Here is a 13173-nt window from a genome sequence, read left to right on the forward strand (position 1 = left end):
TCTCTCTGTCTTTCTGTGCATCACTTCTGTTTTTTCTCTGTCTTTCTCTGTCTCCCTAATTCTTTCTCTTTCTCTCTTTTTCTATCTTTTCTCTGTAGAAGGAGAAATGGAAAATAAAAGTAATGCCAATTAAGATTATTGTGAGGATCAAATGAGATAATGTATGTAAAGAGCTTCAAAAATGTTTCAGTACTATATAGGATGTCTCAAATAGTTTTAATATGAAGACAGAGCTATAGAGAGATTTGTGTATGTATATAAACATAGAATATTAATAATTATGATATTAAGCTTTTATATACAAATATATATAATGTGAATGCCAATTATTTTTGATTCTCATTCCCCATTTTCCTTACTTCCTGTCCTTTTCTTTCTTCATTGTCTCTCCATCATATGGAAGTAAAACATATTTTAAAGTGTTTGTTATGTACTTAATTTTAATGGACTGCTTGACTTTTTTTATACCATGTGTCTAAAAATAAATGGAAAGAATTCCAACCCTATTGTTCTTAGATTTTCATCAGTCTAAAATTCTTATTAGTAACTTTGTCCTATATGTTTAGATTGCAAGGCCTTTTCTAGAATCCCAATTTCTGTCTCTTGGTGCCTTCTTTTATCCTCTCTCCCTCTTTTTTTTTTTTTTTTTTAAAGGGAAAGATCATTTTGGAAAATAAAATAGGTAAGAGAAGGACATAGCAGGGAGGAGAGAAATAGCAAGACAGAGAGAGAGTTTCAAGGATGAGGGGCATGGTAACAGGCATAGAGGCCAGCAGATTAAAACAAAACAAAACAAAAACAAAAACAAAAAACGGTCCAGGAGCCAGAGAGAGACGCCAGAATTAAGCTCCATGTGGAGAGAGGCAGCAGAAGGAGCAGTAGGGGCAGGAAGGAGACCAGACGCGTAAACTACTAAAACCCTAAACAGAAGAGGCGATCTCGGATCCAGAGGGGTGGAGGGATTGGGAGGAAGAGAGCAGGAGCAAAGGCTGAGGTGGGGCTGGGCGCAGGTTTTAAAGGTACAAAGCCCAGTGTCCGGATCCCATTGTATCCCTGCTTGCAGTGGAGATGATGGAGGCCAGCCAAGTCTGCTCGGGCTACTACAGCCTCAATCACACCTTCGTGGAGACCTTCCAGTGCCCCCGACATGGAGAGGGGGCCACTCTTTTGTACTGCTGCGGTTTTGCCGACCTCAAGTACTGCTGCAGCGAGCCGGGCAGCTATTTCCCCTACAAGTACAGCTACATGTGGAGCCTCAGGTGAGGACGTGGGCACTGAGGGAGAGGGCAGAGAAAGGCTGGAAGTGACTGGGATATCCCGACTGTAGCACAATTTGCAGCACCCTTCATTCAGACATTCATCCCTCCGCTCCTTTTCCCTAGCTCCAAAGCTAGGAGACACAGCCACCTGTGGAAGCTAACGGAAAGAAGTAGATTGTTTTAATGTGCACACCAGATAGCCTTGGAAATCTTAGTGTTGGGTCTCAGAGCATAAGATCCTATCCTCAGTTTCACAATCAAGCCCTGTCATCATTTCCATCCCAACAGCATCCCTATTTCCATTTTCATTCTGTTCTCTGTTTGTACACTGATCTTCCCCCCGATCTTTATCCCTTCCTACCCCATTCCCACACTCATTTTCTTCCTTTTCCCCTTCCTCTCTCCTTCCCTTCCTCATATTCTCCACTTTCTCAATCCCTTTCCTATCTGCATCCTCCTGTTGCCTAATAAGACTTAGAGACTAACTCCTTCTTAGTATTCCCTTATTGAGCTAGGGAAGAATTATTTTCTTTCTTTATTATCCCAGGACTTGGACCAAGTAGAAAGTTCAGTTTTTGAGGTTATCCTGCATTGTAGAGAAGGAAAGAGATGAGTATTTGCCCTGATAGAGAGTCAGTGTGCCTTTTTAAAATTGGGAATATTCACGGTACAAGAATAGGCTCACTCCCCCACATTCAGAGTGTGCATCTTTTGTAGAGGCTCCCCTTTCCAGGTTTGCTTCTAATCACTGGAAAGTAGGGATAAAATGATAACTCAAATTACTCTCTTCACCCACAGGATTCAGAATAATATTTATTGTAGGGCAGAATCAATTGATATATAAAAATGGAAAAGGTGGTGAGGCACTAATAAGTTATTTGTTGATTAATGCTACAAATTGATTTGCTGTTTTATTTCCCTTCTTTAAAAGAACTATCTTTTTTCTATCTTCGGTCTTTTGCTCATTCTTTATGCCTTTTCTCCCTCCTTTTTTTCCTTCTTTCCACCATTCTGTCTTTCCCTTTTCTTCCTTCTTTTTTTCCCTCTCTCTTTTCTCCCTTCCTTCCATTCTTATCCTTCCCTCTTTTCTACCCTTTTTTTTTCATCTCTTTTGATACCTTCTCTTAGATGAGTTCAATAGAGTGGACTATTGTTTAATCTTTTAGACAGCTTCATTAATATAATAAAGTAGATAATATTATGCAGAAAGTATGTTGCTACTTCATCCTATTTTCCAATTTTGTTTTAGATCTTACATAATTTGCCACTTATTGTGGACAAACAATCTCACCTCAGGCAAAATTTTGCTTCTTTCCCTTTCCCAATGAAATAAATACAACTGAAATATGTTCATCACTTTTATTTATAAATGCTTCTTTCTTCTTTAAAGAGCTTTTACATTTAGTGATATATGACAATTTATTTGGTTGGGAAAATGGATTTGTGGGAAAGAAAAACATTCTTTGTATCCCCTTAGATTGTCTGTCTCAACCTGGGTGAGTCCCCAATCTCAACTACCTTACATGATTTAGAAGACAGCACCACTCAAATCCATAGTAAATGGATAAATGTTGTTTCTATCAATAATTAAACTATTTTTATATTTAATATTTTTGATCATTTCAAGAAAGGATTATTCACTGATTAAGTTCAAATTTATAAGGTACTGCTGTTTTGGCAATAAGGCATACAGCATGATGATATAGGCTTAAATAAAAGGGATTTCTTCAGAACAGTTGTGCTTTGCCTGATAGAACAGGCAACATGCCACTTAGATGAGATCTGATGTGATAAGGCCTCTGAGTAAAGGTGGCAAAGTTTCATATAGAAAGTTTCTTGTCCCTACATTGAATGTAACAGACTTATTTTTATTTTGGCCACTGGAGTCTCTAAGAAGCTCCCAAATGACACACAGAAATGATTCATTATGAAATGTGGAAGCAAATGAATAGCTCCCTAATATCTGTCTACCAGAATTTTTCTGTCACCTTTGGTTTCTTTAGAAAAATTTATCTGTCTATAAACTGTAGTTAGTAAACCTGGAGTTTTCATGCCATTATGAAGTAAGAATTGGGAAAATTATTCCAGGAGTGATCTGCATTTGGACTGTCCCTATAAGATGGTACAGTGAAAGAAGTGATGCATTCAGGGTAAAAAAAAAAAACAAAAACTTGGGTTTAATTCTTGGCTCTGCTGTCCTATATGATCCTGGAGAAAACACTCAATCTCTCTGTGTTTCATTTTTCTCCTCCAGTGGAATAAGGGGTGCAAGGTTCCTTTTGGATTTGATCTTGTCTTTCCTTTTGGCAAGTGAGGATGTGAGGTAGGCTAGCTCACTGAAGTTCTATAAATAATGTCTTCACCTCAGATTGTCCTTGCATGACTCCAGATAGAACCTCCTTCATAATAAGAGAAAGGGAGATGGGACATGGCACTGCTATATTATTTAGTCTTATCTCCTATCTTCTTGCCTTTGCATGGCCTGTTCCCGGTCCCTTAAATATACTCTTTCATTAAGATGCAGATCATGCATCTTCTTCCACATAAAGCCTTCCTTGTCCCTTCTAACATTAGTGTCCTCTCTGCCAAATTATCTTTTTATTTAACTACTTTGCATACATTTTCATTTGTTCACTTTATGTTTATGATGTATATATTTTTACATGTGCTTGTTTTTCTCCAATAAGAGTGCAGGCTCACTGCAAGTAGGAATTGTTTCATTCTTTGTTAGTATCTTCTGCGCCTGGCATAAAATAGGCACTTAATAACTACTTTTTGATCATAATTTTCATCTAGAAATAAAACTTATTGCCCAGTGCTGAGCATGGGGGTAGAAATTCAGTAAATGACTGTTAAATTGACTATCTTAGGAAATTTATATAGTCATTCTTGGTAGCCCATCATTAATGTTTAGTTGTTTCAGTCATGTCTGATTCTTTGTAAACCCATTTGGGGTTTTCTTGGTGGAAATACTGGAGTGGTTTGCTATTTCCTTTTTCTGCTCATTTTACAGATGAGGAAACTCAAGCAAACAGGCTAAACTATATCTGATGTCAGACCTGAACTCAGGTATTACTTTACTTTATTCACCATCTAGGTGCCCTGGTAGCTTATCAGAATCCCATAAAGATAATGACTTCATACCTGTCATTGAACAGAATAACAAGAGGGTAATGTTAGGAAGAAAAACTGTGGCATCAGAAAAAATGGGATATTTTTAAGATCTTTATGCTAGGCAAAGTTCATAATCAAATATAGAAAGAAATAATTCTTTCAGAATGCCTAATGTACCTTTTGAAGGTACTAATAAGTTTTAAAAAATAAATACTTTTTTCCATGATCCAGTTCTCATTTTTAAGTAGCTTTCCTCAGTATTTAGTCTATCTGATCAAGACTATGCATTCATCAGGTATCATTTCATTGTCTGTGTATGCTGGATTGGGCACTATCCAAAGCAACTTGCCATCTAGGATCACAGATCTTTTTGACCTTTGGAGATAACATCTAATTGCAGAACTTCTGGGAGCATAAATCTGCCTGGAAGTGCTCCTAAATAAAAGAGTAGTATTAAATACTACTGTGACTTGAAGAACCAATCTTAGGAAAAAAATATTTATACTGAAAATGAAATGAGCCACTCCCTCAGATAGATTTAGAATTGATTGAAATCTAAGATAAAGCATAATAGACAAAGGAATCTGAGCCAGATGGCTTTCTGGAAAGCAACAAATACTTCTATGGCCTACTAGGATCCAGTAGCCTAACACAGCCACAGTAAGAAAATTGTGGGCATTTTATCATTCATTTTTAGTGCAAAGTTGCTACTTTGGGATCAGTCATCAGCCAATCATCAGGAATATTCTTAGTGTTGGATCGAGTAATCAATCAGTCAGTAAACATTTATTAAGTGCTTACCATATATCAGGCACAGACCTAGATGCTACGGATTATAACAATAAGAGCTAATATTTATATAGTACATACTAAGTGCAATGCACTGTGCTAAGTACCTTACAAGTTATTATATGATTTGGTACTCACAACAAACCTGAAAGGTCAGTGCTATTATTATCTCCATCTTAGAGGTGAGGAAGCTGAGGCAAACTGGCTAAATAACTTATCAAGATCACACAAGAGCTAGTCATCTGAGACCAGATTTGAATTCAGGTGGTCTTGATTCCAGGCTTACTGCTCTATTCATTTTACCACCTATTGTCCCAAATGCAGTGAATGAAGCAATCCCTACTCAAGAGGAACTTAAAGAAGAAAGCCATCATATGTATGTCCATTTTTCTCTTTAAAATATTTTTTCTTCCAATTCAATTTTCTTAAAAGATAAAAGAACTTAAAATACGAAAACCTAAGTTCATGACCCTATATCTAGATCTGAAAGAGACTTCAGGATCCATCTAGTCCAACTATTTGAGTTTACAAATGAGGAATGCAGGGAGATAGTGACTTATCCAAAGTTAAGCAGCTGGAAAGAACCAGAGGTGAGATCTTAATTCAAGTCTTCCATATTCTAGAGCCAGTGCTCTTCCCAATGAATTATTCTTTCTCCCTACTGAGGCAGGTATTATTTTTCAAATGGCTGATGATTGAAATCTGCTACCATGGCATCTTTGCTAACTGTAGTATGTTGTTATAATATAGTATACAGTAAACTGGGCAGCTAAGTGGCACTATAGTGCATGGAGTACCCAGCCTAAAGTCAGGAAGACTCATCTTCCTGAGTTCAAAACCAGCTTCAGACATCTATTAGTTGTGTCACCCATGGCCTGTCACTTAACTTTATTTGCCTCAGTTTCCTCATCTGTAAAATGAGCTGGAAAAAGAAATGGTTAACTACTCCAGTATCTTTGTCAAGAAAACCCTAAATGAGATCACAAAGATTCAAACATGACTGAATTGAAATGACTGAACAGCAACCACAAACTATAAACAGTAACAAACTGTATATGTATGTATGTATATATGTGTGTGTGCACTTTTAAAGTTCTAGATGAGTGATCTTTTGAGAGAAAATTCTTCTAGTCCTGATTCCAGGGGGCATATTATGTCTTTCTAAACCAGATATGAGAGATTAGGCTAAATAAATTCAATTCCCTCTTTCCTTTATTCAGGTCTTTTTTCTTTCTCTTCTTCCTTCATAATAATAGTATTTTCAGTGTCTGGTGTGGTCACAGTTAGAAATTATCTTTGTAGAATAGGTGTTCTGCTTTTTAAGACCATAAGGTTATAAATTTTTACTTGAAATGGATCTTAGAGACTATGATCAATTTAACCTCTTCACTTTAAATAAATATGTGTGTATGTATATATATATATATATATATATATATATATATATATATATATATATATTTATATATATATACACATCATAGAGGTTAAATCAAAGCTTCTTAAACTGTGATTCACACAACTGAAAGTTTGAATCATGAAATTATGAGTTATTATCAGTAAATGCTTGATTTGTATACCTGTTTTATATGCCTATATCCCTGAGGTTATGTAAAAATTTCTCAGGTGAGAAGGGGAAGTAAATAGAAAAATTTACAAAGCTCTGGGCTAAATGACTTGCCTGAGATCACACATGTAGTGAGCAGAAAAATTGGACTTGTAACAAAAATCCTTGGATTCCAAATAAGCTATCTTCCCATTGTACCATGCCTAGCATTATCTTGCTTATTTTACCTCCAAAATGAAATCCTCATGTTAATATTTACCTCCATGTAATCAGGAAGCACTTCATCTTCACCAAAAAAACAAACATTTTCCTATTTATTTTGCTTCACTGTGACTACTTGACACAATCACTAGAGAGGTGCTAACTTTGAGATCTGTGTTCAAATCCTACCTCTGACACAACTAACTGTGAATCTGTGCATGTTTCTTAAACTCTTAGGGTCCCAAGTTATTTTCTAAGGAAAAAAAATAACATAAATCTAGAATTGCAAGAGACCTCAGGAAACATTCAGACAACACCTCCCCCTCTTCATTCTATAGAAGAAGAGCCTGAGACTTGGCATGTACAGGATTGAAATTCTTGAGTCATTGCACTGAGGTCGGTTCAAACACTTAGGGCTAATTACTGATTGGACAATACTCTATGGGCATGTGCTTGGAAAATGGGCCTTCCCACTACCCATGATGGCTCAATGATTGGTGTATACAGAGGATTATAGGAGGGACTAGGGGGTGGAGTAAGACTAGCCAGAGTCACTTTTTGTGGTGATGTGGAAGAAGGCAGATAGAAAATTCTGCTTCCATCCTGTTCAATCCTGCGTCTAAAGACCAAGAATAAAAACTAAGGACTTTTAATTATCCTGACTCCGGCTGATTCTGGGGTATCCTGGGTGCTAGCGTGGTCATCACATTGACAAATAACTTTTTGAGCCAATTACACAGTTATGCAATCAGTGGAGCTAGAATCTGAACTCAGATTTCTCCCATTGCAAATATTGGACTTTTTCAGCAGTGCCATTCGGTACTGCTTGAGGACATTTTTCTCTGGGAGTCTTCCACACCAATTAAATCATACCTCTTGGGGTGGGGTTGTAAGGGCAGGAACTCCTTCTCTAACTATACTTTTTCTAATATCTTTTTAATTTAATTTTTTTTGTCTTCCTCTTTTGATTTTTGAAACAAATGATTGGCTGTGGGGAATATAATCCTGGGGACTTATGTTTATGAAGTCCATTAAACCAGTCATTATAGAAATTTCAGGATTATGGAAATCAGTTAAGCACATGCAAATACAGTGTTAGGCAGTAGGGATACAAAGAACATAAGGAGAAACAGGTTCTGCTTTCTGGGAACTTGCATTCTCCTGTGTTTATCTCCTGGGGAGAAAATCATGTTCCTAGATATGTTAATATAATATAATATAATATATATATATATATATGTGTGTATATATATATATATATATATATGTGTGTGTGTGTGTGTATATATGTGTGTGTGTGTGTGTGTGTGTGTGTGTGTATATATGTAATGTAATGTGATATGGTGTGATATCATATGATAAGATGACAATTAGTCCTCATTCAGACCAGATGTTTTCTGTGTGTTCCAATCCAGTACATGTAATCAGTTTATTTTCTCTCTTCTCTCAGCATAGGTGCTTTGATTGGACTGGGAATTGCTGCTCTTGTTTTACTTGCCTTTGTCATCAGCGTCTGTGTCCTTTGCTATTTATTCCTTTATTCAAAACCTCAGAGATTAGACACTGGGCTTAAACTCCAGCACCTGGAGCCTACTTCAGAAGGTAATTATTACCCATTGTTGTGACAATGTATTTATGCTATCTCTGAATAAGAAAAACAATCAACTGGTATCAAGACAGTCTGTTAACATGAAGATGCTAGCTTTTTAATTCCAAATCATTACCTATATTTGTAAATCTACATTGAACAAAATTTTAATGTTGGAATAACTTTGAGAAATTGTCTTAAAGAACCAATGCTGAACTAAAGGAGAGTTCCTAGGAGAAGGAAAATTTTGTTCCAATAAAAGCACTTTGTGTCTGACACCAAACATACCTCTGTGAGAGAGCCTATCATTTCTGATAGTTTAAAATGACTTTTTCTGGGCCAAGTCAGAGACTCAAATAAACAGAGCAACCACAGGCATGAATATCTAATTTTCAGACTTGTGGTTGTCATTTTACATGTTTGGTAAATCAATAGTGAGTGAATAAGCATTTTGTAAGTGTTTGCTGTGTGAAGGGCATGTGGATACTACCAAATGCTGGGAGGATTAAAAAAAATAAAACCCAATCATGAAAGGTGTGATCTTTACACCTGGTGGAGATTGAAACTAATTATATGTATAGTCAGATATGCCTGTGGGCAAATTCATGTGTGTTATGTGTGAGTATGTGTGTTATGTGACTAGGTAATGGTTTTACATTCCCATAAGCCATGGGTGAAAAATCAATCTTAATTTCTTTACAGTTGCAAACTGTGTACATGCACACAACAAGAGTGTTTACATTTTTATTCCTTAAGGAACAATATCCTTTCATTAAATTTTCTTTTCTTCCCTCATAAGAAGTATTAACATCCAAGATCACAAAGAATATATTGTCTCCAAAATCACTGGGAGGTAGTTATAAGGTTAAACCATAGCAAAATAACATTACAAAATAAAAATTCTATAATGTTGAAATTTTAAAGCAATCTCATTTAGTCCAAATCCTTCTGTTATTCTGTCCCTGTGTGACTCAGGCTCCTATTCTTTAAAATAATACCAATCTGGTATAGTGGAAAGAGTAATGTCATTAGAATCAGAGGGGCAGTTATGTGCATAGTGGATAGAGTGTTAGCCTGGGTCCAGGAGCACCTGAGTTCAAATTTAGACTCAGGAACTTATTAGTTCTGTGACTGTGTTTTCTGTTTGCCTCAGTTTTCTCATCTATGAAAAGAGCTGGAGAAGGAAATGGCAAATCACATCATTATCTTTCCCAAGAAAGTCCCAAAAGGTGTCAAGAAGAATTGAATACAAGTGAAAATGACTAAACAATAAATTAGAATCAAAAGTCCTGGATTCAAATCCAGTCTCTGACATTTGCTACCTGTGTGATTGAGGGCAAATAACTTAGGGTTAGTTTTTTGGTTTTTGGTTTTTTGGGTTTTTTTGGTCCTCAATTTCCTCATCTGTAAAATAAGCAGATGGGACTTATAGATAAAGCTTCTGAAGTCCTTTTAGCTTATAAGCTATAGAGATATTTTTAAAATGATACCTATGATCTAAGATCCTCTTACTCCAAAGGCAATGATGCTATTTTACAGAGAAGAAAACCCAGAAAGGATTGGTGCCCTGTCCATGGTAACATAATACATTAGAGGCAAAGGTTAGAATTACAATCCAGGTCTCCTGGCTCCCATTATATGTGCTGTCTGTTGTTCTGGGTATGAGTAAAATTTTGAGAGTGGAACATACAATAAAAATGAAACTCAAATAAAACATGGTGGGTGCATATTTGCTTCTCATTTTTCTTAATTATGCTCTTTGCAGGAAAACCCTGCCAATAATAAGACAGTGCAAACAATGAATCCCCAAAGTGGTTACATATATTTGAATTTATATTATTTGAAGTTGTAATTATGTAAAATATGGTGGTTGGTTCCAGCCCAGTGGAAATATGTAGTACAAATTCAAATAATGTGATTACTACACAGGATTCATTATTCACACTGGTTGGAATCCATCTGTATTGAACCTTCACAGAATATTAAAAGTAAAAGAGATAGAATGCCATGGTGAAGTGGGAGCCTAAAGGAGCTTGCTTCACATCCTGTTTCCTAAACCTACTGGCAAAGTCATTTAATATTTTAGTGCCTCCTCCTCCCCATCCCCAACTTTTTAAGCTATCAGCAAAAGAGCAGATGCGTTCTGGACAGGCAAAAATCAATCAATCAATAAATACTTATAAATAAAACATCTACTTTGTGCCAAGCATTGTGCTAGGCAATGGTAAGATAAATGATACAAATGTAAAGATATAACAATTCCTACTCACAAAGGGTAAAATTCTCCAGCTTTCTTTTTACAGTTGAGGAAATTGAGGCAAATAGAAAACATAATTATACAACTAGTAAGTACCTGAGTCTATATTTAAGCTCAGGTCCTTCTAGATGCAGGCTGACACTCTACCCACCGTGTCATGTAGTTGCCCCCCTAATTCTACTGCCATTGCTCTTTCTACTATACTGGATTAGTTATTTTAAAAATGGGGAGTCTGTGGACTGGACATCATACATTTAAATATTGCCTTTTAAGGAAAAGAAAATAAACTCTTTGAGGTAGTGGTAATGAGAGAGCAAATTTCAGGTATGGAAGAAAGCCAGTGCAAAGATAGGGAGATAGAGAGGATTTCTATAGATTTTTCTATAGAAAATTTCCCTCATTTTCCCACTCTTCCTCCAAATTCTTAACACAGCTATCTTTATAGTACTATTATACATTAATAATTCACAAAAGTAAACTACTTCCATAGCAAAGTGGCATCTATCCCATTGGCTACTCCAGGGTCCCAAGGCAGTAGAGGAAAATCTGTATCTTTAATGGAGGCTTTGAGATTTCCAGTCTCCCCTGGAAATAGAAGAGACTGCCTATTTCATTCTATATTTCTTTGGCAGTTAACTAGATTATTACAACAACAGATGAATAAGAAGTTATGGTAGAATTAATGGGAGTTGTGCCTATAAACTCATTGACCTCAGGATGAGACCAAGATCTCCTTAAAATACTATTTTGAATTTAGGGCTTACATTTCTAGTCATATGAAAAAAATGCCCTAAATCACTATTTATTAGAGAGATAAAAATTAAGACAACTCTGAAGTATCAAATCACACCTTTCAGATTGACTAAGATGACAGGAAAAGATAATAATAAAAGTTGGAGAGGATGTGGAAAAACTGGAACACTAATACATTGTTGGTGAAGTTGTGAAATGTTCCAACCATTCTGGAAAAACTTCTTGGAACTATGTCCAAAGGACTATAACATTATGCATATCCTTTGATCCAGCAGTCTTACTAGTGTCTATCCCAAAGAGATAATAAAAAAGGGAAAAGGATTCAAATATGTAAAAAAATGCTTGGCATTTTTTGTAGGCATCTCTTTTTGTAGTGGCAAGGAATTGGAAATTGAGTAGCTACCCATCATCTGGAGAATAGCTGAATAAGATGTGGTATATGAAGGTAATGGAATATTATTGTTCTATAAGAAATGAAGAGCAGGCTGATTTCAGAAAAATCTGGAAAAATCTATATGACTGAAGCTGACTGAAGTAAGTAGAACCAGAAGAACATTGTTGATGGTAATAATGGATTATGTGATAATTAACTATAATGGGCTTGGCTCTTCTCAACATTGTGGTGATTCAAGGCAATTCCAATAGAGTTGAGATGGAAAATACCATTCACATTAAGAAAGAAAGAGAAAGGAGGGAGGGGGGGAGGAAGGAAAAGGGGAGAAGGAGAAGAAGAGAGTGTGCTATGGAGATAGAATGTGGATAGAAGCATAATAGTTTCATCATCATGGTTTTTGTTTGGTTTTTCTTTCTCATGATATTTTTTTTACTTTTGAACTGATTTTTCTTGTACAACATGACAAATATGGAAATATGTTTAAAGGAATAGCGCATATTTAAACTCTATCAGATTGCTTGCTCTCTTGGGGAAGGGGAGAAATAATGGAGCAAGGAAGAATAAATTTGAACACAAAATTTTACAAAAATGAATGTACAAAACTATCATCACATGAATTTGGAAAAATGAAATATTATTGAGGGAAAAAAAGGAATCTAATGATCATGAGATTAAACCATCTTGTTGTTAGATTGAATTTGGTTAGAGTCATCAAACTGGATCAGGATAAGTGCATGGACCGAGTTGCTCTACATGACAAAATAAAGCAATAGGCCAAATAATCAGACCATAAATATAATTTTGTCTCAATCATCTAGAATCTAGGGCATAGAATCTTAGACTAAGAAGAGGTTTCAGGGCATCTGGTGTAAACTCCTTTTACTGCTCCTGGCCTGACCTCGCTGCTGACTGATTGATTGGAACAGAACATTTTCCCCCACCTTAAGAAGTCCGGTGGCCTGCTGCTCCCAAGGGCTCACCATATTGATACCAAACTTAGTGGAAACATCTGAATGATTTTATTCTTAGTGTAACTCAGAATTCTAGAACTCGAGATCCATTGTCCTCAGCCTCAACTATCCAGTAGTAGGAAATAAAGCACAGCTCTAGGTTGTGTGATTTTTTCTGCAACATCTCAGACAGTCACCTATTTTTGCTTAAACACTGGCAATACACTATGCCCCAAATACTGTGATAAGGTTTAACCATTAAGAAGGCTGCATGATTTCTCTATGGCATAATTCATCCAGT

The 13173-nt window shown here is 36.1% G+C and overlaps 1 protein-coding gene across 1 annotated transcript in view; it reads right to left on the minus strand.

The window, feature by feature from the left end:
* Positions 1-1334: 1334 nt before the first annotated feature.
* The window catches only part of SREK1IP1 (SREK1 interacting protein 1), an 88723-nt gene continuing 76884 nt past the window's right edge, over positions 1335-13173 (minus strand). The window contains exon 5 of the mRNA XM_051991239.1: positions 1335-1416. Within this exon, the coding sequence (XP_051847199.1) occupies positions 1350-1416 (67 nt within the window). The 3' untranslated portion in view covers positions 1335-1349. The remainder of the gene's footprint in view (positions 1417-13173) is intronic.

Source organism: Antechinus flavipes, chromosome 1 (genome assembly GCF_016432865.1).
Source record: "Antechinus flavipes isolate AdamAnt ecotype Samford, QLD, Australia chromosome 1, AdamAnt_v2, whole genome shotgun sequence".
NCBI lineage: Eukaryota > Metazoa > Chordata > Mammalia > Dasyuromorphia > Dasyuridae > Antechinus > Antechinus flavipes.